Here is a 24763-nt window from a genome sequence, read left to right as displayed (position 1 = left end):
CATGAGTGTCGTGATTTCTGTTTGTTGGATAACTGCATTTGTAAACTCAATCACAACACTGGCTGAACAAATGTAAGAAGCCACCCACTCAAGATTTTCTTGGGATGCTTTTCTTAAGTGTAGTAAATATGTCATAGAACTGAGCCACATTAAGGTCGAGAAACATTCAATTCCTAAATTGGTAGCAGTATCTTATATATACACCATGTAAATCTGTATTGTGATGTAACATTTTTCATTATTTTGTCTTTCTTTGTACCTAGGTACATTGTACCTATGATAGCACTGTGTGTTTGCAGCAGTCTACACTTTTTACTGTACTCCTGTTCTTTGTAACCTGGATACATGTGACAATAAACCTAATTCTGGTTCTACCAGGGAGCTCAAAACCAGCCAGTACTTCATTGTATCACTCTTAAAAAACAGCATTGTTCAGGGTTTCTCTTAAAAACATAAAATTGAATCATAGAATCAAACACACAGAAAGGCAACTCAGTCCACAACATCAGTGAAGAGCTTTTAAAGAACAAACCAGTTAGCCTCAGTACTTTCTTTTCCCACAACATTACGATTTTTTTTATCCTTTAAGTATTTGGCCAATACCCTTTTTAAAACACCTATTGAATCTAAATGCACCAGCCCATCAGGCAGTGCGGCCCACATCCCAACCGTTCAGTGGGAAGCAGTTTTCAGTTGGCTTAGTTTGCTGTTACACCTCCCCCCCCCCCCCCCAAACTGGAAAAGTTGGCAGGAAATGCATCCTACCTGATGGCTGCAGGGCTGCTGACAAACACAGCTAGTGTCAATTGGTCAAAGACGAGACTTCACCCTTCCCCTTCACACAGGAGGATACTCGTCTCACAAAGGTTGGCTTGTAGCTCAGGTGCCACCAACTGCTGAGGACAGGAGTGCTCCTTGCACCCTCCAGAAGAGAGGCTAAAGATAATTATAAAAAGCTAGCACTGATGGGGTGGACAGTCCTCCAAGGAAAGCACTGAAGCCGCCTTCCCTGTCCAATGTTTCCTCTTATGTTAAAAAAAAGTTTCACTTCCTCTCCCCACCTGCTGCTGAGAGGCCATCAACCTCCAGCCAGTGGCCTCCTCTCCCAGCCAGAGACTGATTCGCAATCAGCAAGATGCTCACACTCTGGCTTTCAAAACCCAGTCAGCTTTTGAAAGTTCTTATTTAATACCATCAAAATTAGCCTTCCTCCAATTGAAAACAGCGACATTTAGATCTGGTCTATTCTTTTCCATCACTATTTTAAAACTAATAGAATTATGGTCACTGGCCCTAAAGTGCTCCTCCACTGACACCTCAGTCACCTGCTCTGGCTCAGTGGTTAGCACTGCTGCCTCACAGCACCAGGGTCCCAGGTTCAATTCTGGCCTTGGGCAACTGTCTGTGTGGAGTTTGTGCATTCTCCCAGTGTCTATGTGGGCTTCCTCTGCGTGCTTTGGTTTCCTCCCACAGTCTAAAGATGTGCAGGTCAGGTGAATTGGCCATGCTAAATTGCCCATAGTGTTAGGTACATTAGTCAGAGGAAAATGTGTCGGGGTGGGTTACTCTTCAGAGGGCTGGTGTGGACTTGTTAGGCTGAAGGGCCTGTTTCCACACTGTAGGGAATCTAACCTAACCACCCTATTATTCTTATAGATAACTGAAATCTCCTTTCAAATTTGTTTCTTAATTTCCTGCTGACTATTAGGGGGTCTCTAATGCAAACCCAATAAGGTGATCATCCCTTTCTTATTTCTCAGTTCCATTCAAATAACTTTCCTGGATGCCGTCCCAGGAATATCCTCCCTAAGTACAGCAGTATTGCTATATCTTATCAAAAATGGCACTGTCACTCCTCTCTTGCCCCCTTTTCTATTCTGCCAACCGCATCTGTATCCTGGAAAATTAAGCTGCCAGTCCTGTCCATCCCTGAGCCACGTTTTTGTAATTACTATCATATCCCAGTCCCATGTTCCTAATCATGCTCTGAATTCATCTGCCTTCTCTTCTAGGCATCTTGCATTGAAATAAATGCAATTTAATTTATCAGTCCTGCCTTGTTCTTTGCTTTGTTCCTGCCTGCCCTGACTGAGTCAACCAGCACAGGAACAGACCGTTCAGTCCAACTTGTCCATACCAACCCAGTTTCCCAAACTGAACTATTTGCATTTGCCTGCATTTGACTCATATCCCTCTAAACCTTTCCTATTCATGTACATGTCCAAATGTCTTTTAAATGTAGTAACTGGAACTTGTATCTAATACTTCCTCTGGCAGTCCATTCTATGTACAAACCATCCTCTGTGTGAAAACGTTGTCCTTTAGGTCCCTTTTAAATCTTTCTCCTCCCACCTTTAAAAAATCTATCTAGTTTTGAACTCTCCTACCCTAGGGAAAAGACCTTCGCGATTCACTTTATGAATGCTCTTCATGATTTTATAAACCTCTAAGGTCACTCCTCAACCTCCTAAACTCCAGGGAAAAAAATCCCAGGCTATCCAGCCTCTCCTTATAACTCTTTGGCTATTGACTATTGTAAACAGTTTCCCTCTGTTTTCTCCATGCACTGCCCTCACTGTCCACAGGTTCATAATTATGACTCATGTCATAACATAACCACAGGCAATATGAGAAAGAACAGGCCCCGAGAACTACCTCAGTTGGGACAGGAAATGAATCCACACTGTTAGCATTCTTTTGCAATAAACACAGCCATTTGAACTCACCAGTTCAAATCTTCCCTAATCATTTACTTCGTTGAAACCTTACGTGACTTGAACACTGCTATCCAATTTCATTTTTGTTTTACTGCTCCAACAGGAACAACCAGTCTAACCACACAAATATAAAGTTAAAAATCACACAACACTAGCTGGTGAAGGAGCAGTGCTTTGAAGGGTAGTGCTTCCAAAAAACCCTGTTGGACAATAATCTGGTATTATGTGATTTTTAACTTTGTCCACTCCAGTCCAACACTGGCTCCTCCACATCACACAAATGTAATCCATCAGCTTTGAACCATTCTTGTGAAATCTATTCTGTCCACTCCTCTCCAAACTTCTGACATCCTTCCTAAAGTGCAATGCACAGAATTAGCCAAAATACTTCAATTTGGTGCCATAGATTAGCATAATTTCCTTATTTTTATTTCCAATGCCTCTTTTTATAAATCCAGGATGCCATAAACTTTAGTAACTAGTTTGCTAATCTGTATTGTAACTTTCAAAAATGTACCCACAAGCATCTCCAGGATGCTCTTCATGTATCCCTTTTCAAATTATATCATTTAACATTTATTGTCTCTCCTCATTCTTCCCACCAAAGTGTATCTCCCATGCTTTTCATTTGTGTGAGACCTATTACTATCTTCCTTATTGCTTACTACTCTTAGAAGTTTCACATTCTACTAGCATTCATCACTTGTGAAGTTGAATGTGAAGAGAAGCCAATTTTAGACAAAGTATCTATGTCATAGAGTCACAGAGATGTACAGCATGGAAACATACCCTTTGGTCCAACCCATCCATGCTGACCAGATATCCCAACGCAATCAAGTCCCACCTACCAGCACCCGGCCCATATCCCTCAAAACCCTTTCTATTCATATACCCATCCAATTGCCTCTTAAATGTTGCAATTGTACCAGCCTCCACCACTTCTTCTGGCAGCTCATTCCATACACGTACCACCCTCTGTGCCCCTTAGGTCTGTTTTATATCTTTCCCCTCTCACCGTAAATCTATACCAGCTTGTTCTCGACTCTCCGACCCCAGGGAAAAGACTTTGACTATTTATCCTATCCATGCCCCTCATAATTTTGTAAACCTCTATAAGGTCACCCCTCAGCCTCTGATGCTCCAGGGAAAACAGCCCCAGCCTGTTCAGCCTCTCCTTATAGCTTAAATCCTCTAACCCTGGCAACATCCTTGTGAATCTTTTCAGAACTCTTTCAGGTTTCACAACATCTTTCCGATAGGAAGGAGATCAGAATTGCACACAATATTCCAACAGTGGCCGAACCAATGTCATGTTCAGCCGCAACATGACCTCCCAACTCCTGTACTCAATACTCTGACCAATAAAGGAAAGTATACCAAACGTCGTCTTCACTATCCTATCTACCCTGCGACTCCACTTTCAAGGAGCTATGAACCTGCACTCCAAGGTCTCTTTGTTCAGCAACATTCCCTAGGACCTTACCATGAAGTGGATAAGTCCTGCTAAGATTTGCTTTCCCAAAATGCAGCACCTCGCATTTATCTGAATTAAACTCCATCTGTCACTTCTCAGCCCATTGGCCCATCTGGTCAAGATCCAGTTGTAATCTGAGATAACCCTCTTCGCTGTCCACCACACCTCCAATTTTGGTGTTGTCTGCAAACTTACTAATTGTACCTCTTATGCTCACATCCAAATCATTTATGTAAATGACAAAAAGTAGAGGGCCCAGCACCGATCTTTGTGGCACTCCACTGGTCAAAGGCCTCCAGTCTGAAAAACAACCATCCACCACCCTCTGTCTTCTACCTTTGAGCCAGTTCTGTATCCAAATGGCTAGTTCTCCCTGTATTCCATGAGATCTAACCTTGCTAATCAGACTTCCATGGGGAACCTTGTTTAACGCTTTATTGAAGTCCATATAGATCACTTCTACCACTCTGCTCTCATCAATCCTCTTTGTTACTTCTTCAAAAAATTCAGTCAAGTTTGTGAGACATGATTTCCCATGCACAAAGCCATGCTGACTATCCCTAATCAGTCCTTGCCTTTCCAAATACATGTACATCCTGTCCCTCAGGATTCCCTCCAACAACCTGCCCACCACCAACGTCAGGCTCACTGGTCTATAGTTCCCTGGCTTGTCCTAACCACCTTTCTTAAACAGTGGCACGTATGCCAAAGAGAATAGGTTTGTCAATATATCAGACTGAAATAAACAAATATGAGGGTCAAGTATACTCAACTTGTAACAAGAATGCTGAGAAATACTTTGATTTTACCAAAAATGCAATTACAATTATAATACTGTTGAACAATCACTAGAGGATACTCATTTAGAAAATTGGAGTGAACTCAAAATCAGGTCCCTGTTCCTTTAACTCCATTTCCTTATTGTTTACCTTTAAAATTACAAACATAATCTTTGTGTGAATTGTACGTGGTTTAAGAGGAAGCTTGTTACCTAACTCCATTTTATCATCTTTAGCCAAATAACACAAGTTGGGTAAGATAGTAAGATAGTCACAGATTACTGAGGTTCACTCTTACTGGATTTTGTAGGGAAATGGAGACCCCAGTTGGCAAGATTACAAAACTCTGGATTCACCAATGCATGGCGGGGCAAAGGAAGTCGACCATGGATTCAGGTACAATTGCCATCAGGAAATGTTATTGAATTTATTTCATGCAAAGCTGCACTTAGACACAGAATATGAGCATGCATCCAGTATTGCGTTATTGAGGGCAGATGGCCTCAATATTCCAGATTGCTCATACAAGTTGCAGCAACTTCTGAATTATAGAAACAGTAAGTTTTAATAGAAAATTTATTACGTCCAATAATTTGTTAATCCAAATAAATCAAGTGAAAAGAAACAAGTCTTATTAGATAAAAACACAAGCACGATGTCCAAGCTTCAATTCTGTGCTGCTAATGTTAGTAACTTTGTGAGTACTCCTGATGTATCAAGTGAACGTTTAGATACGAAAGCCTAGCTCACACTGGAATACGATAATACCATAAGTTGTAGGAACAAGAGTAGGCCATTCAGCCCATCAAGTCTCCTCAACCATTCAATGAGATCATGAATGATCTGACAACTCTCAACCCTCAACTCCACTTTCTTGCCTTTTGACCTTAACTGTTGATTCCCTTACTGATTACAAATGTCTACTTAGTCTTGAACATACTAAATGACCCAAACCAGACGGTCTTGTGCAGCAAAGAATTCCACAGATTACTATGATCTGAGAGAAGACATTCCTCACTTCTATCATAAATGGTGACCCCTTATTCTCAGATTGTGCCCTCTGTTCACAGACTCTCCCATATTAGAAAACAAGTTCTCAGCATCTATCAGTAATGCCCCCAAGAACCTTACATGTTTCTATAAGGTCTCCTCTCATTTTTCTAAACTACAATGAATACAGGGCCAACTACTCAAACTCTCTTCAAAAGAAAATGCCTCCATACCCAGGATCAACCGAGTGAACCTTTTGTGGACTGTCTCTAATGCCAGTATATCTTTCCTTAAGTAAGGGATCAACACTGTACAAAGTATTCTAGGGTGTCTAACTACTGCCTTGTACAGGTTTAGCAAGACCTTGCTATTTTTACACTCCATTCCCTTTGAAACAAAAATCCATTTTCTTTTCCTATTACCTGTTAAACTAAACTTCTAGATTTTTGTGATTCATGTACAAGGACACCCAAGTCCCTCTTTACTGCAGCTTTCTGTAGTTTTCCTCCAGTTAAATAATATTCAGCTCCTTTATTCTTCCTGCCAAAGTGCATAACCTCACATTTTCCACATTATATTCCACTCACTAACCATAGAAGAATATTTGCTGTTTGTGCCTTATCATGAGACCTAAGTATAGATTCTTTGAAAAGAAGGTTAGATTAGATTAGATTACTTACAGTGTGGAAACAGGCCCTTCGGCCCAACAAGTCCACACCAAACCACCGAAGCGCAACCCACCCAGACCCATTCCCCTACATTTGTGGGATTTTTAAAAAAATGGCAATATTTAGGTATGCATGAACACCTCTCTGCCGTATCCAATTTTGCTTTCCTTCCATTTGTATTGCAGATAAGCATTTACTGCTACATTACACATAAATTAGTACCTCATATTTTCAAACATTTTAATAAAATATAGCTTTTTGATTTATTGATTGAATTTTAAATGTTAAATTGATGATTAATTCCAGGTTGATTTAAAGTCGTCAATGCTCATTCATGGAATAATTACACAAGGAGCCCGCCACTATTTTAAACATCTCTATGTTGACCACTTCTACATTGCTTATAGCCTGGACGCTTACGCCTGGAAAAACTACAAAGGCAACTCAACCTTGGACATTAAAGTAAGTCACATTCTTTGCTTACAATGAAAATAAAACAAGTAGTATCCTCAGGTAGAATCAGAATTTCATCTTTCTCAATTATTTGTAGTATTACAATTCTTCTATCACCTTATTATTGGAAAGTAGACTCACTGAAGGTAAAATCCATTCATTACCTTAATATCCCACTTTTCAAGTCTGTCTGAGGCAGGTTGGGGTGCAGTTAGCAGGGCTATCCAGCAACAAATGGCAGATAACCAATTCAGCTGATTAATGGAGTGTTAAGGCTTGATAAAGGTGGCCAAATAGAATTTTCCAGTGTGTCACCAGGTCTCCAGAGACATTGAGAGTGGCAGAGCTACCTGTAACCATCTAAACCCCATGAGAAGGCCCTGAAGCCCAAGTTGTCTTCAGGATAAAAGAGTAACTAGACTAAGGGTGAATAATTAAACTTTCCTACAATACCTTTAGAAATGAGTACAGTAAATAGTTTAAAAGTCTGGTGACGTTCAGTGATCACACAAACAAGACTCAGTTCCAACATAGCTATAACTAAAATGCTTGCAGTCATATTACAGCCTGATAGACAATGAAACGAGGGGAAAAGGAAATTAATTCTTATGATATTTTACAATGGACTTTCTTTGAGTGGGTAAGCAATATATGAATTGTAAATTATTTTGAAACAAAGTGATTTGAAATATAGTGCAAATTCTTGGTGGATTGATTTTACAATATTCTTAGTTTTAATAAAGAGTTTTCTTTAATCATTGCTACGAAGTATATAACTATATTGGCAGGACTTCATATTTCCACATTTTAATTCCAGATCTTTACAGGAAACACTGATGCAACAGGAACGGTGAAAAACTATTTCAATCCACCAATCATTGCTCAGTATATCAGAGTGTACCCAAGGCCAAGCACAGGACAATCAGCACTTCGAATGGAGCTGCTGGGTTGTGATCTACAGAGTAAGTTCAGGGACATATTCCCAGTAATTTTGAAAATTCATCCCTGAATGGTCAGAATTAAGAGTAAAGAAAAACAGGTTTATAAAGTGAAATATTGTAGATGTGCAAAATCTGAATCAAAAGCAAAAAATAATGAAAATACACACTATGTCAAACAGCATTTCTGGAGAGAGCTAATATTTCATTTGCACCTGGGAGAAGTTAGGGTTTTAAGTAAAAGATTACAATGAAATGTTCAAAGGATAAAATATAGTGGGAACAAACCAACAAGTGACACAAAAATTAATTGCAAGAACTTAAGACTCATAGAGTCAAAAAGATGTACTACACAGTAACAGACCCTTCTATAGTGGGGGAGGACAAGAACAAAAGTAAAGTCTGTGGTGATCCAAGGACATAATAAGTTTTCATTATTAGGTTTACCATTTCACCTCATGAATGATTTAGCTACCTATACCCCTCCCGCCCACCATATAAACAGTAGCAGAATGCAGATGTTCGTCTGTAATGCTGAAACAGCTAAAGCAGAAATAGACAAGGTGGGAGGCAAATGAGGCAAATTGTAAAGGGATTGGTGGTGCAGAGCCAAATGTTGTGCAAGTGGGACAAGAAGGAAAAGATGAGCCCAGAAAAGGCGTGAATGGAAGGATCATGAACGTTATTTCTCCTTTGAACAATTTCATTGGAATCTTTTACTGAGCTGTAAAATCATCCCAATCATCAGTCCCAGTACTCATTTTTTCGACAACACTGTGAGCCTCTTACTTTAAATTACATCAACATCTTTGCAATAACCAGCATTGGACCACTTTAACCACAAAGTTTTTATCTTTTTAGGGCATGCATATTGACAATTATTGATATTTTTACTTTAAATGCTTGCCAATGTTTATGTATAGTCATATATTTTAATCAAATTTGCCAATCTACCTGAACCAGGGAGAAAGTGAGGACTGCAGATGCTGGAGATCAGAGCTGAAAATGTGTTGCTGGAAAAGCGCAGCAGGTCAGGCAGCATCCAAGGAGCAGGAGAATCAACATTTCGGGCATGAGCCCTTCTTCAGGCTTTTTTTTTCCCTGAGAGCGTAGGGAATGAAGGTGAGGCCTCTGCTGAGCAACACATTTTCAGCTCAATCTACCTGAACCAACATGGAGAAAATGAGGACTGCGGATCAGAGTCGAGATTGTGGTGCTGGAAAAGCACAGCAGGTCAGGTAGCATCCAAGCAACAGGAGTCGACGTTTCTGGCATAAGCCCTTAATCAGGAATGACTCATGAAGGACTTATGCCCGAAAAGTCGATTTGCCTGCTCCACAGATGCTGCCTGACCTGCTGTGCTTTTCCAGCACCACACTCTTGACTACCTTAACCAAAATGCTTAACACTACTATGTAGTTTGTTTTGGTCAGACTTAAGAACCTAGGCCTGAATTTTCAGTTGTTATTCCAATATACATAGTAGTTAAACATGGGGACCCTGCGGAATCCCAATTGTAGCAGATTCCAAAGGAATTGGCTAGAAAATTGAAGATTCCACTGGGCCATTCTCAGTAGCACCACAAAATTGTGTTTCAGACTGTCTTCTGTTATGTTTCCCAGGTTGTTCTTTGCCATTAGGGATGGAGAATAGAGTCATTGCAGACCACCAACTCAGTGCTTCTTCATTCTGGGTTAGCGTTAGTGCTTGGACTCCATCATTGGCTCGCCTCAACAACGAAGGATTCACAAATGCATGGGTACCAAAGGTAACAAATAAAGAATTTAGATTCTCAGGAGTGAGTTAGATGCTGCTATTTTATGAAATTATTCCAGTGGTTTATAATGATAGAGTCCTACAATTTTCATTCAATTTTATGTTGCTAATATATTATTTATGCTGCTACTTACAATCGAAAAAGGACAATTTTGCAAAGTCCAATTATGATAAGCTGTTTTCTATTCACAGAGGAACAACCCACATGAATGGTTCCAGATCAACTTCCAACATAGGAAAAAAATTACAGGAATCATAACCCAGGGTGCCAGTCACCTGGGGCGGGCTATGTTTGTGAAGGAGTTTATTGTCTACTACAGTGATAATCGTAACAACTGGACAGTAATCAAAGATAGTCAAACCTTAAAGGAAAAGGTAGGTTCTGACAAAAAAGAATTCTAATCTAACTATTAACTATTTCTGTAAGGTGAATCTAATTGTTGATCATGTTTTTTCGTTAATGATTAAAAAGTTCTGATAAATTCCTACAGTATTCTAAGTCTGAAGCTTTCGCCATATATTCATTACACTCTTAAATTCAAAAGAATATCTTCTCTCTTTATTGTCATTTTCACCTCCCACCACTCCCACTGAATGCAGCAGAAGGGAGCGATTTCAATGCAAGGAAGCAAACCCACCTTCCGAAAATTACCACAGTGCACAACATTTTTTTAATAGGTATTTTTATTGAAAGAAGAAAATTTTTAAGATATTTTACAAAATTACAAAAGTAATACAAGCAAGTATAAGCACCAACATAAAATTAAATAAATAAGAAAAAAAACAAAAAAGAGAAAAATCCTAACTAACTACTAATCTATCCTACAAACAACCAAAACATAAAATAGGATATCATACATTCCTAGCAGTAAACAACAAAATAATTAAATAACTAGATACTTGCTCAAAATAGATTTACATCAAGACACAATAAAGCCCGTATTTACATGGGATTCCTCCTCCCAGGAGTACCCAAACCAGTCGGAACCACTACCACAGCTAGACAAAAGCCCTGGACAATATGGCTGAAATATTTGTGTTGATATAGTTCAAAAAGGGCTGCTATGTTTGATAAAATAATTCCGTTTTTTGGTGCACCATATTTGTGACGAAGTCAAGGGGGATATATTCCATGACTATCCTGTGCCAATTGGGCCTTCAGCTACCTAATTCATTAAAATATTTTTCCTTGCACAAAAGGAGAGAATGGCAAATAATTTCCTCCCGTACACATTCAGGGAGGGAAAATCTGAAGAGCCCAGGAGTAGGGATACTGGATCCAATCTAATCTCCGTACCCAAGATCTCTGTCAAGACGTTCACTACTCTATCCCAATATCTTCGGATCTTATGGCAAGTCCGTAGACAGTGCATGAGAGTGCCAACTTCTGTTTTACATTTAGGACACATTGGGGATGCTCCTGCCTTGAATTTTGCAAGTTGTTCAGATGCCATATGAGCCCTGTGAAGTATCTTTAATTGAATAGCCCGTGTTCTGTTACAAATAGAGATCTTTCTCGCATTTTCCCAGAGGTTCTCCTACATTTCTAAAGAGATTTCCAACCCTAATTCTTGATTCCAGGTTTTAAATTATCATTCCATGTCCTTGGATACTTTATTATATAATGAGTGATAAAGAGTATTGACCGAGGGCGGCCCCATTGGCCATAGCACTCTTTTTTTCCCTATCCGAGTTGTACGGGTTAACTATCAGTGCAGTCTTTGTTTGCAGAAGTCTCATATTTGGAAATACCGAAAGAGGTCCCTGTCAGGTAGTCCAAACTTCTGATGCAACTGCTCAAAGGACATCATAACCTCCCCATCTACCAGGTGTCCCAAACAGGAGATATCTCTGGACTTCCAAGTTTTAAATAGAGCATCTGTCATCCCTAGCTGAAATCCCGGTGCTCCCACTATAGGGGTATAAGGAGAGGTTTTTTACAGGTTACCCTCATCTTGTCGCATTATCCTCCAGGTTTTAATTGTATTTAATACAATAGGATTTTTACAATAGTTCATAATAGCTCTCATCTTGTCCATAAGTGAAAGTTTGATGAGGGGACATTTCTCAATACCTAACCAGATTGATTGGGGGTCACAAGAGACCCAATCAGCTACATAGGATAATAAGGAGCTCAATTGATACCTCCTAAAATCTGTAAAGTCCAGTCCTCCCCTTGCTTGTGGAAGCTGCAGCTTGTCTAATTTGATAAGGGGCCGTCTAGGATTCCAAATAAAGGAGCCGAACCAGCCGTAGAACTTACGCAACGCCTGTCTCGGCAGCATCAGGGGGAGCATTCTCATAGGATATAGAAGACAATGTAGAATATTCATTTTAACTAAAGCTACTTTGCCTAACCAAGGTATTGGGAGATCTCCCCAAAACTGAAGGTCCTGCCTTATTTTCTCTAAGTGCACAAATTGGCTATATACAGCTGACCAAATACTGAGGTGATAAAAATACCTAAAGTATAGAAAATCTTTCAGTGACCACCAAAAGGGAAAGTAAGATCCGTCCAGTAAGTTGGATATACTGGCGAGACCACCCAATGGCATGACCTCCAATTTCATAAAACTGATTTTATAACCTGAGATCATACCAAATAGATTGATCACTTGAATTCGGCAGGGCACAGATATCAAAGGATCACATAAGAAGAGGAGGACATCATCCGCATATAGAGTGATTTTATGTTTGCCTGATCTAATCCTCGGAGCCATTATGTTAGGTTCAGCTCATCTAGCATCCGCGAGTGGTTCAATCACTAGCGTGAATAATAATGGTGAGAGAGGACATCCCTCACAACAGCCCCTGCCAATACTAAAGCAATCTGAACCTAAACCATTGGTGATCACCGCTGCTTTGCGATGATTATATGATACTGAAACCCATTTAGTAAATACCTCTCCGACACCGAACCTTGCCAGTGTATAAAAAAAATGGCCATTCTACCCGATCAAATGCCTTCTCTGCGTCCAAGGAGACAACTAAACCCGGTATGTTCTTTGTTGACAGGCTAGTATCATATTTAAAACTGTTCCAATATTATTAGTTGACCTGCGATCCTTTATGAACCCTATCTGGTCCTCTTTTATGATGTATGGTTAGACCCTCTCCAGTCTTAATGCTAACATTTTGGAAAGAATTTTAAAATCCACCTTTAGCAAGGATATGGGTCGATATGATGAGCAATCTTCTGGAGCCTTTCGCTTTTTAAGAATGAGAGAGATATTTGCTTCTCTCAGTGAAGGCGGGGGACGGCCCTGACTATGTGAGTAATTGTACAAATATATGAGTGGCCCGGCCAGTTCCCCTATAAATTCTTTATAGAACTCAACCTGGAATCCGTCTGGCCCAGGTGCTTTGCCACTCTGAAGCTGCCTAACCCCGTCCAGTCCTTCCTGGGTTGTCAGGGAGGCACTCATGACTGACACCTTTTCCAAGGTTAAGCTGGAAGGGCCAAATTTTTAAAGAAGGATTCCATCTTCCCAGGTCTATCCTCACAGTCCTGTGATTTATACAGTTCAAAACATAACTTTCTAAAGGCTGTATTGATCTTTTCACAATCACAAGTCAAGGTACCAGCACTTTCTCTAATGGACATAATGGCTTGGGGAGCCTTTTGCTTTCTAGCAAGATACACTAGATATCTGCCAGGCTTGTCGCCATATTCAAACAATCTCTGCTTTGCAAATAATATTTCCCTCTTTGCTGTTTGAGTAAGTGCAGTATTCAAGGTTGCCCTAAGGGCTGTGATCCTTTGTAGCTTAGTACTGGAAGGCCTGTCAATGTACGCTGTCTCAGCTGTCTTCAAATAAGCCTCGAGCAGGCGCTGTTGTTCTCCCTTTTGTCTTTTCCGAGTCGCAGAATATGAGATCACCAGGCCTCGCGCATATGCCTTAGTGGTCTCCCACATCATCGACGTGTTACTGGCCGGGCCTGAATTAATTTCCCAGAAGGTTTTGAATTCCTGTGAAAAATACTTTATAAATTTGCTATCCTTCAATAAGAAAGGTATCCATACGCCTAGCCCATCATCTCTAATCTTGACTTCCACATATACTGTGACATGATCAAAAATAGCTATATTAACTATTTTATAAGAAAGTATTGAATTCAGAAGGATTGAGGGGGCAAAAAACATATCAATTCTGATATGGCACTTGTGTGAGTTAGAGTAGAAAGTAAAGTCTCTACCCTGGGGGTGAAGGCACCGCCACACATCGATTAGCCTTAGCTCCTTATTCAGATCCGCCAGTTGTATAGATCTCAGAGATAAACCTGTAGTGCTCCTAGGTATCCTATCCATCTCTGGGTCCATAATACAGTCAAAATTTCCTCCTATAATTGTATGGCAGACCCCAAAAGCCATCAACTTTGAGAATGCTTCTGTTACAAATTTAAAAGGGCGTGCCGGGAGTGGGGGTCAACAAAGATTCAAAATTCCATATTCCTCTCCTTATTTTTGGGCTTTGATGAATATATACCGTCCAGATTCATCTTTTATCTGGCTTAACATTTGGAAAGGAAGATTCTCCCAATTAAGAATGGCTACTCCCCTACTTTTTGAACTGAAAGATGAAAAGAAAGCCTGATCAAATCCACCCTGTTCTACTTTTAAGTGTTCTTTATCAAGTAGATGCATCTCCTTTAAGAGAGTTACATCGACCCTTTCTTTTCTAAGACTTGATAATATCTTTTTCCTTTTGATTGGTGAATTGTTCCCCTTGACATTCCAGGTGCACCACCTAAATGAATGGCTAGCTATGATCGTCCAGGCAGGCACGAGACCCCCCCCCAGGAGAAAGAACCCCATCCAAAAGACCTTGAATAAAGACCATAGAAAATTCACGAATACAAAAATTCTTTAAAACATTTAAAACAAAACAATTAAAAACTACTCCTAAATAAAAAAAACATAATTGAAAGGAGACTTTCCCCCTTGCTCCCAGGGGGCATAACTACCTATCACTAACCCCACTATAACTTCTCTGAGCTAGGGCCCTGCCCTCAGCCCAGGCCTTATAAAATGGAGTAAACAAATTCAAGTGTTTTATAAAACCAGAGTCAAAAGTGAGTAACCCCCATCCCCCACACCTGGGTGTTTTTAACAAACACAATACAAAATAGAAATAAATAAAGTTACAAAATTGCAATCCCAGCAAGTATTAGGCAACTAAGTAAGATGAAGAAAGAGGAAAGCCCCGCTCTAGAAAGAAAAAAAAAGCAAGACAGAACAAACCCCTCTCCCCCACAAATCGAGTAAGCCGCACGAACTATATAAAAAGGAGACCAAAGGAAGAGTAAAGAACAAGCCCACCACCCCACCCCCAGGGAAAGATGAGTGGAAGAGAGATGAAGAAGAAAAAACAGGGTAAACAAAGGTGGAGGGGGGGCATTATCCATTTGGTTAGAGTCCCACAGTCTATTTAAGAGAGTCCAAGAATTCTTTTGCTTTCTTTGGTGACCCAAAGTTATAAACAATCGTCCATGGGTGAGGTGCAGCATTGCTGGATAATGCATGGAATATTGAATGTTTAGGTCTCTTAGACGCTTCTTCGCCTCATTAAATGCACTCTTCTTGCGGACCTCGGCTGGGGAGAAGTCCTGAAATAACATTATCCTGGAACCCTTTTGCGTCATGGCCTGGGGATCCTTCCCCAGGATTCTGGGGCTTCCAGGAGCATTTGTTTATCTTTGTCGGAGTCGGATTAGAACTGGGCAGGGGCACTGTGTACAGCAACCCAGTGGGCCCTCTCCACCCACACGCGGCCCGGCCCCGACTCCAACTGCAATCATTGTGGGAGCCATTGCTCCAAAAAGTCCACCAAGTGGCCTTCCTCTTCCCGTTCAGGAAGGCCCAACAACCGATATTTTTCCGACGGCCCCAATTATCGAGGTCGTCGATGCGCTCTCCAGGATCCGGATTCGCTACTCAAGAGCCCGGACCTGACCTACGGATGCTTCGGCAGCCATCTCCGAGGCCGCGGTCCGTTGTTTGGCCCCTCCGATGTGCTGCTCAAGTTTTTCGATCTCTCGGTCATACTTCTGCAGCATGACCGAGATTGACTCCCACCAGGGTCGCGTCTTCTTGATGAAAGCGTTGATCTTCTCCTGAAGTTTGGTGATCCCACAGAGCAGGCTCACCGCTGAAGGTAATCCCCTGAAGCGGCCGCGGACTTCTCTGCTGCTGTGGAAGGGGGCGGGGGAGGGGTCGCTGCCTGTTGCAAACTGCGGGAGTGTTTGCCCTTAGTCAGTCATTTTTAAAAAAACACCAAACTATCCAAGTTGATGTAAAATGACTGAGTACGCTGGACAAAAGCTATCCTAAATGATCTAAAGGGTGAGGTGAAGGTGGGTGCCCCACTTTGCCCCAGTCTTAAGCAGAGAACTGCAGACTCAGATTTACTGGGTTGCCATCATCTTGAATCTCCCTGCAATGAGCAATGGTGAACATTCAGGGGACCTTAATCATTGTTAATTTAATTGAAAATGTGAATATAGGTTCTACTATTAACTATATACCAGTAGTACTGTACCAGCTATATGTTTAATTGAGCTGTGTGATAATAATACTGGAATTGAGACATTTTGGGACCTGATTAATACAAATTAGCTGGGCTATACATGATATTGTCCTACAAAACTAGTTCCTTTAAATCAGACAAAATCATTCTTCAATTATTTTTAACTTGAAATTGTTTATCGCTGAATCACTGCCAATGCACCCTATTTGTTGTCATATGGAGTTCTCTTTATGCCAAATACCATCCCAGACTGAAGAGATAATGATTGCCTGACTATCTCAAACTAAATTGGTTCCTTCTTGAGAATTAATAATACTAAAAATATATTTACTAAGTCGATGCAGACAGGAAACAGCAAAGCAGAGTGGCAGTGGTGGAAGGATGAATGTTGTATTCTCGAAAGAAGTAGCAGATATGTGCTGCTTGGACCATTGCCTTACCCCTGGATCATTCGTCAGACTGCTGCCACACCCTGCAAACCTCTTTCATATGTTGACATCCACAGCCCTGCACGCAGCAGACTGAGGTTGTGGGCCAGCAAGCTGAATTTGCCTGATATTAGTCTAAGTATTCACTGCAGCACTCATCATACAATCTACTTGAGCTGCAATGGAAGTATTGATACTCACTTCCAGAGTATGCATCATTGTCAATGTCTTCCCACACTGGAAGAGATGCCTCCGAGCTTTATTCAAAACCACATGCAAAGTAGGAGCTAGAACTCTTCAGGTTCCTTGACAGTCAGAAGAGACTTGTTGCTGGGCCTAACAATGTACCATCACTTCTTCCTTTTCCACTTCATGCTCCTGTACCTATATTTGGCCAAATATAGTTCCTGAATTTCTGAATGAAGAAAGGCACAGTGACATTCTGGTCCCATGGATACAGGATATTTCCCTTCCTGTCCATCTTTTGCACCAAGGCACCTGTGATGTATTGGAGTTCACTTGCTGCCACCCTGTATACTTCCCAGATCAAACTAACTTTTGGAATGACTCCTAGCACATGTTCCAGCTTGAATGTACTTCCCTTTTAGGAGCTGCAGGCTGAATTTTCACTGGCACAATCTAGCCTGAAGCTAGGCACTACTGACACTGTGCCCTTTGCTCAGGTGTGCAGCCTGTCAGCAGTGTGCAGTCAGCAAAATGCAAACATTTATATGAGGAGGCTGCATGACGTTTGCCTATCAACTTGACTGTAAGCAATGGGTGTAAACTGTTTGCACACCATACTGAGTCCATTTTTAGACAATGTTTTTTTTTATTCCCAAGTATTATAATCTTGATACCTCTGGGCAGAATACAAGGCTTTCCATACATTAACAAAACTGAAACTAACTTAGAAAACCCATTCAAAGACGTCTTGACTGGAGTGAAAACTGTTCCACTTTGTCTGTATTTGTTTGGTTAGAAGATAGATATTTGGATAGATTGAATAGTTTGGATAAATATTCCAACTTTCCTGAAAATGTCAGATAAATATAATGGAGATAACTTTTAATTGATCACTGTACAAGACAATATTATACTCCTTGCCAAGCGCACTCTTTTGCAGATTATGGACAGACGATTCTATCATGAACAGCTGACAAGAAATGTTTTCCCACATCCAAAAGTAATTGAAGCAAAAACATATTCACTGTATCCATTCTCATGCCTTCAGTGCTCATCAGGAACCCTACCCCTTTCTGAAGGAGGTCACAGCATTTCAGAACTTCCATATTTCATACAGTAATTTTCTTATGTCTTCTGCATTTGTTCTATCTTTAATCCTTTTCCTAGCCAGACACTCATGCATCAATAACACAATTTTTAATAACACAATTACCCCCACAATAATCTGAGGAATCATTCTTTGCGAGTGATTGGATGGAAAACACTGGTTTCAAATTCAAATTGTGCTGAAATAATTAATTAAAACAGGTTTTACGTTCAGCTAATAAAGGTATTTTCAATCACATTATCAATTCTCATCATTTTAAAAACAAACCTAGGATGATATTGCCTCATAAACCATTCTTAGCAAAAACAAGATTATTGCTGAGACTTTGTTATTACCCAGGCCTTGGATTCATACTCATTAAACTTTCATAAAGCATTGCCTAATTAATCAAGGTCCTTTTGATTAAATTATGCCAAAATGTTTGCCAAGTGTAGCCTCAGGAATGTACTATAACTTATTGTGATAGTAACAAGGTGTTCCCATCCCCATTCCTATCAGGTGAAACTTGAAAGGGTTCAGAAAAGATTTATAAGGAAGTTACCAGGGTTTGGGGGACTTGAGCTAAAGGGAAACGTTGAATAAGCTATAGTTGTTTCCCCTGGAGCGTCGGAGGCTGAGGGGTGACCTTATAGAGGTTTACAAAATTGTGAGGGGCATGGATAGGATAAATAGACAGTCTTTTCCCTGGAAGTCCAAAACTAGAGTACATAGGTTTATGGTGAGACCTAAGGGGCAACTTTTTTCACGCAGAGGGTGGTACGTGTATGGAATGAGTTGCCAGAGGAAGTGGTGGAGGCTGTTACAATTGCAACATTTAAGAGGCATTTGGATGGGTATATCAATAAGAAAGTTTGGAGGGATATCGGTTGGATGCTGGGAAGTAGGACTAGATTGGGTTGGGATATCTGATCGGCATGGACCCGTTGGACCGAAGCGTCCGTTTCCATGCTTTATATCTCTATGACTCATATCCCTTATAAAACAAATAAAAACTGAAATTGCTGGAAAAGCTCAGCAGCTCTAGCAATACCTTGTGAAGGGAAAAGACAGAGTTAATGCTTTGAGTCCACTGGCCCTTCTACAGTTCTTCAGCATTCACAGTTCTTTGCTTTATTCATGTCTCTCATATTGTGAACACAATGGTGGGACATTGAGGCACCGAAATAATACTAAAATGAAAATACTTTTAAATAAGGAAGATGATTGTTGCTTCAAATACCACAAAGTAAGAGCAAGGGAATTATTTCCAAGGACCTGACTAAATGTATCCTTCAACCTTAATCAGAAAAAGAGAAAATCTCATTATTTTCAAATTCTTGTTTTAGGGAGCAGATCGTGTGTAAATTTGATGCCATATTTCCACATTACATAACCGACTACACTTGAAAATACTTAGTTGGCTGTAAAGTATTTTGGGATGTCTTGATATTGTGAATGCAGTATATACATGTTTTTTTTCCACAACTGGATATAATACACTATTCTTCCCAGTTCCCCTGCAAGGTTCATGTTCCTCAATCAAATGCTCGTGCTTACCTTGAACTTTTTTTCCCCACAGATATTCAAAGGGAACGTGGACAGTAAAGGCCAAGTTCAGAACACCTTTGATCCTCCTATATTTGCTCAGTACTTGAGAATTTTTCCAAAAACCTGGCAACAAAATATTGCCCTACGTGTTGAGGTATTGGGATGTGAGACTGAACAGAGACTTTAAAGACAAAATAATGTATTAAAATGAATAAAACTAAATATATTAAATATTTTTGAAAGAAAATGTAATTACATAGCCAGACTTTTACATTCTGCTTCTCTTCCAGTGTATCACGTCAATGTATATATGTAGATGTAGCACTTTTACCTTGAGTCTGTGATAGAGTCATACAGTCATACAGCATGGAAACAGACCCTTCGGTCCAACCTGTCCACACTGACCATGTCCTTTAACTAAACTAAACCCACCTGCCTGCATTTAGCCCATATCCCTCTAAACCATTCCTATGTATGTACTTATCCAAATGTCTTCTGCATGTTATAACTACACCTGCATCCACCACTTCCTCTGGCAGTTCATTGCACACACGAACCACTCTCACCTTAAAAATAAGCCCTTTAGTTTTGAACTCCCTCACCTTAGGGAAAACAATCTTTGCTATTCACTTTATCTATGTCCCTCATGATTTTATAAACCTCTATAAGGTCACCCCTCAACCTCCTACACTGCAGTGAAAGAAGTCCCAGCCTTTCCAGCCTCTCCTTATAAGTCAAACCCTCTATTCCCAGCAACATCCTGGTAAATCTTTCCGAACCCTTTTTACTTTAATAATATCCTTCCCATAACAGGGTGACCAGTTCTGGACACAGATCTCCAAAAGTGGTCTCACCAATGCCCTATACAACCTCAACATGACATCCCAACTGCTGAGCAATGACCTGAGCAATGAAGGCAAGCATGCTAAGTGCCTTCTTCACCACTCTGTCTACATGATTTTCAAAGAATTATGGATCTGAACCCCTAGGTCTCTCTGTTCATCAATACTACCCAGGGCCCTACCATTAATTGTGTAAGTCCTGCCCTTGCTTGCTTTCCCAAAATGCAATACCTCACATTTATCCAAGATTATCAAAATGATCACTTACTCATCTACCTACAAGGTTATTACATATTTACTTGTTGTCTCCAGCCAGAATGACAGCAACTGGAATACTAATCATTAAAGTACGAGTTACAAATATCAATATTACCAGATAATCCTGCAAGTTTCCATATATATGTGTCTTCTGTGTTCTTTAAGGACCTGTGTAATTCTTAAGAAACAAAGTCTGATTATCTTCATTGGTAAATGATATCGTTTTGAAACTTCTTTCCACATCTATTTGTCACACTCATCTATTTTGATTAATTTAAGCAAAATTGTATTGCTGATTTTTACATTGGAATGAGAGCTATTAGCACTGTTGATCAGATGGGTGTCAGGGATTTCTTCGTGGAATCACCGTTTACCAGGATCGGTATATAGTGATGCTGCACTGAAGGCTGCTCTCATGCAGCCACAGTGAAGTACAGGTCAGTTAAACAATATCTCATGATCCACATGTGTGACAGGAAGATCAGGTTCTTGCAGCAGCAACAGTGCTGTACAATCCCTTGTTGTCATTGATATTCCTCTACCTTTTTCATCTTCCTCTGTTGCCATCTAAAGAAGACTTCAAGTTTGCTCCCTGTTCTTCAAATGTTGATTGGAAAGTCCGCTTATTTGGGAAAAGTAAATAATACTCGCTCCCCAGCTTTCTGCATTTTGATAATTTCAAAATTCTTTGATTTTTGCCACCGAAACCATTCCTGCACATTGCACTGTTCCAAGTTGGTAATATTTAATGAAGTGCTAAGGAACTGACAGAAAGTAAATTCTTTTTAATCAGGGAATATTGGTCGTAAAAATTCACTGATAAAACGTACAACCTCATGGCAATCAGTTTGATATATTACACTCCCCTTTGGAAAGCTCCAGTAAAGCCCTGTACTCCTTTACCAAAACATTATTTGCTGTCTTTTTATTTGGAGGATTATGGTATCTGAATTTTAATTAGCTTAATAAACTCAGGACATCATGGGTGAATGGATATAGTAATGGATACATTCCACTGAGTTAAGTCAGAAGCAAACAAAAGCTACTGTTTGACTATTTCAAGTTGTATATAAGCCATTAAAACTATCTGGCTTGCAAGATTGACCTTCTGTCATAATTTATATCAAGTCTTTTGTGTTTACCTGTCCAAATGAAGTGCATTTATCCCAACATACATGTGAATTCATTTCCATCTATGGGCACAGAGCATAATTTAGTATCATAAATATACAAATGCATAGACAGATGATGCTCCTTCAGTTCATCTGGTCAGATGTGACCTAACAATGTGTTGAACTATTTCATTCATTAAGTAAATACCCTAATCTGTTCTAGTTGATGGATTAATGTGCAGTGGTTACTTTTTGAAAAAAATGCACTTCCAATGCACCTTGTCCCATTCTTCCTGGCATTGCTAGGGGGATGGCAGCTACTTATTAATGGAGTCATGCTATGTAGATTACTTACAGTGTGGAAACAGGCCCTTTGGCCCAACAAGTCCACACTGACCTGCTGAAGCGCAACCCACCCAAACCCATTCCCCTACATTTACCCTTTCACCTAACACTACAGGCAATTTAGCACGGCCAATTCACCTAACATGCACATCTTTGGAATTTTGGCTAGCTGTTCCTGAATCACACATGACCTACCAAATTAGATTACATTAGATTCCCTACAGTGTGGAAACAGACCCTTCGGCCCAACCAGTCCACACCAACCCTCCAAACAGCAACCCACCCAGACCCATTTTCCTCTGACTAATGCACCTAACACTATGGGCAATTACGCATGGCCAACTCACCTGACCTACACATCTTTGGGACTGTGGGAGGAAACTGGAGGAAACCCACGCAGACACGGGGAGAATGTGCAAACTCCACACAGACAGTCATCCGATGCTGTAATCGAACCTGGGACCCTGGCGCTGTGAGATTCAGAAAAGATTTACAAGGATGTTGCCAGAGTTGGAGATCTGAGTTATAGGGAAAGGCTGAACAGGCTGGGGCTGTTTCCCTGGTGCGTCAGAGGCTGAGGGGTGACCTTATAGAGATTTACAAAATTATGAGGGACATGGATAGGATAAATAGACAAAGTCTGTTCCCTGGGGTCGGGGAGTCCAAAACTAGAGGGCATAGATTTAGGATGAGAGGGAAAATATATAAAAGAGACATAAGGGGCAGCTTTTTCATGCAGAGGATGGTACGTGTATGGAATGAGCTGCCAGAGTTTATGGTGGAGGTTGGTACAATTGCAACATTTAAGAGGCCTTTGGATGGGTATATGAATAGGAAGGGTTTGGAGGGATATGGGCTGGGTGCTGGCAGGTGGGACTAGATTGGGTTGGGATATCTGGTCGGCATGGATGGGTTGAACCAAAGGATCTGTTTCCATGCTGTGCATCTCTATGACTCTATCTATGACTCTAAATTGACACACTGAAAGTTCTGCTCAAGCATTCAAAAGATTCAATAAGAACAAAGAATAGAACAGCACAGGAATAGGCCTTTTGGCCCAGCAAGGGATGTGGTAACATATGATGCTTTTCTAAAAGAAAATCCTTGCCTCTATGGAGTCCAATATCCCTCTATTCTCCACCTACTGTGTTTAAGGTGACACAGTGGCTCAAGTGGTCAGCACTGCTATCTCACATTGCCTTGGCCCTGCGTTTGATTCCATCCTCAAACAACTATCTGTGTGGAGTCTGTAGATTCTTGCCAATTCTGCGTAAGTTTCCTCCCACAGTCGAAAGATGGGTAGGTTAGGTAGATTCTAAATTGCCCATAGTGTCCAAGGATGTGCAGGCTAGCTGGATTAGCTATGGGAAAAGCAGGGTTACAGGGATCGGGTGGGTCTGGATAGATGCTCTTCAGAGGGTTGTGTGCACTTGATGCATCAAATAGCCTGCTTCCACACTGCATGAATTCTATGATCTGTCAAGGTGCTTCTTGCACATCTCCCTTAAACTTTTCCTCTTTTATCTTAAATTTATGTACCACTGTAATTGACATTTCTACTCTGAGAAAAAGGCTCCAATTATCCACTTTGTCCATGCTTCTCACAATTTTGTAAACTTCTATCAAGTCACCCCTCAACCTTTGATGTTTAAGTGAAAACAAACCAAGATTGTCCAATCTCTTTTCATGACTAATACCTTCCAAACCAGGCAACATCCTGGTAAACCCTTTTCTGTAACCTCTCCAAAGCCTCCCCATCATTCTGGTATAGCTTCACTTCAGCTTTTTGCACTGCCTCCCAGAGTTTCTGTCCCACCAGTCCTGTACTGGATATTTGCTCACTGTGTTAGTCAGAAGGTGGCACGGTTGGGAGCAGACGAGGCAGGAGTGGGGGCATATGGGGGCAGAGTTGGACTGGCTTGAGAGGCAGACGGAGGCAAGGTGGGGGCAGACGGGAGGCAAATGGGCGGGGGGGGGCAGGGGCTCACGTGCGGTGTGCTGCTGCCTAGTCTCCTGAATGGGGAGTGGACTTAGCAAATGCTTACTGTGTCAATCCCATTGAAATGATGGGGGTGCAGGAGGGAGGCACGCAGGTGACTTCAGCAATGCTGCAGGTGCCTTACACATAAGTGTGTGTCTGCTCAGAAACAAACCCTGAGACAGAGAGAGGGAGCAAGGCAGGCAAAGCGAGGAAAAAGGAAACTTCAGAAAATTCCGAGCCCCAGTGGAGAGGCGTTGAATCAATTGACCGAATAATCAATTATCTGAACGAAATATTGCTCACACATCTCCTTCGGATAATCGAGGTTCCTTTGTATTGTGTTGTCATAGTACATTCTCCATGATGTAATGAAAACCCAAGTTGTCGTTGCATATGAAACTTTTTTCACTGTATGTCCGGGCATGAACATAAAGGATGTAATGAATGACAGAAACATAGTGGACAAAAGTTGAGTTTCCAGTTTGAGTAAGGAAATCACAGGGAACAATTGAATGTGGAAAAAAGAGAGACTCACATGGAGAAGAGTTAATTTCACTCAGGAGAAATGGGTTCTGGCCCAAATGGTTTGTAATTAATGACTGGAAGGTAAATCTGTAAAAGTTCAATGAAAGGCCGGCAAACAAGACACAAGTT

At 40.8% G+C, this 24763-nt stretch overlaps 1 protein-coding gene across 1 annotated transcript in view; it reads left to right on the top strand.

The window, feature by feature from the left end:
* f8 (coagulation factor VIII, procoagulant component) overlaps positions 1 to 21769 on the top strand; it is an 85634-nt gene extending 63865 nt beyond the window's left edge. Inside the window, exons 20-25 of the mRNA XM_060832685.1 lie at positions 5281 to 5366; positions 6935 to 7090; positions 7899 to 8043; positions 9642 to 9787; positions 9988 to 10170; positions 19603 to 21769. Of these exons, the coding sequence (XP_060688668.1) occupies positions 5281 to 5366; positions 6935 to 7090; positions 7899 to 8043; positions 9642 to 9787; positions 9988 to 10170; positions 19603 to 19758 (872 nt within the window). The 3' untranslated portion in view covers positions 19759 to 21769. The remainder of the gene's footprint in view (positions 1 to 5280; positions 5367 to 6934; positions 7091 to 7898; positions 8044 to 9641; positions 9788 to 9987; positions 10171 to 19602) is intronic.
* Positions 21770 to 24763: the final 2994 nt, after the last annotated feature.

Source organism: Hemiscyllium ocellatum, chromosome 11 (genome assembly GCF_020745735.1).
Source record: "Hemiscyllium ocellatum isolate sHemOce1 chromosome 11, sHemOce1.pat.X.cur, whole genome shotgun sequence".
NCBI lineage: Eukaryota > Metazoa > Chordata > Chondrichthyes > Orectolobiformes > Hemiscylliidae > Hemiscyllium > Hemiscyllium ocellatum.
The sequence above is the reverse complement of the archived record's forward strand: the minus strand, read 5'-3'. Positions and strand labels throughout refer to the sequence as shown.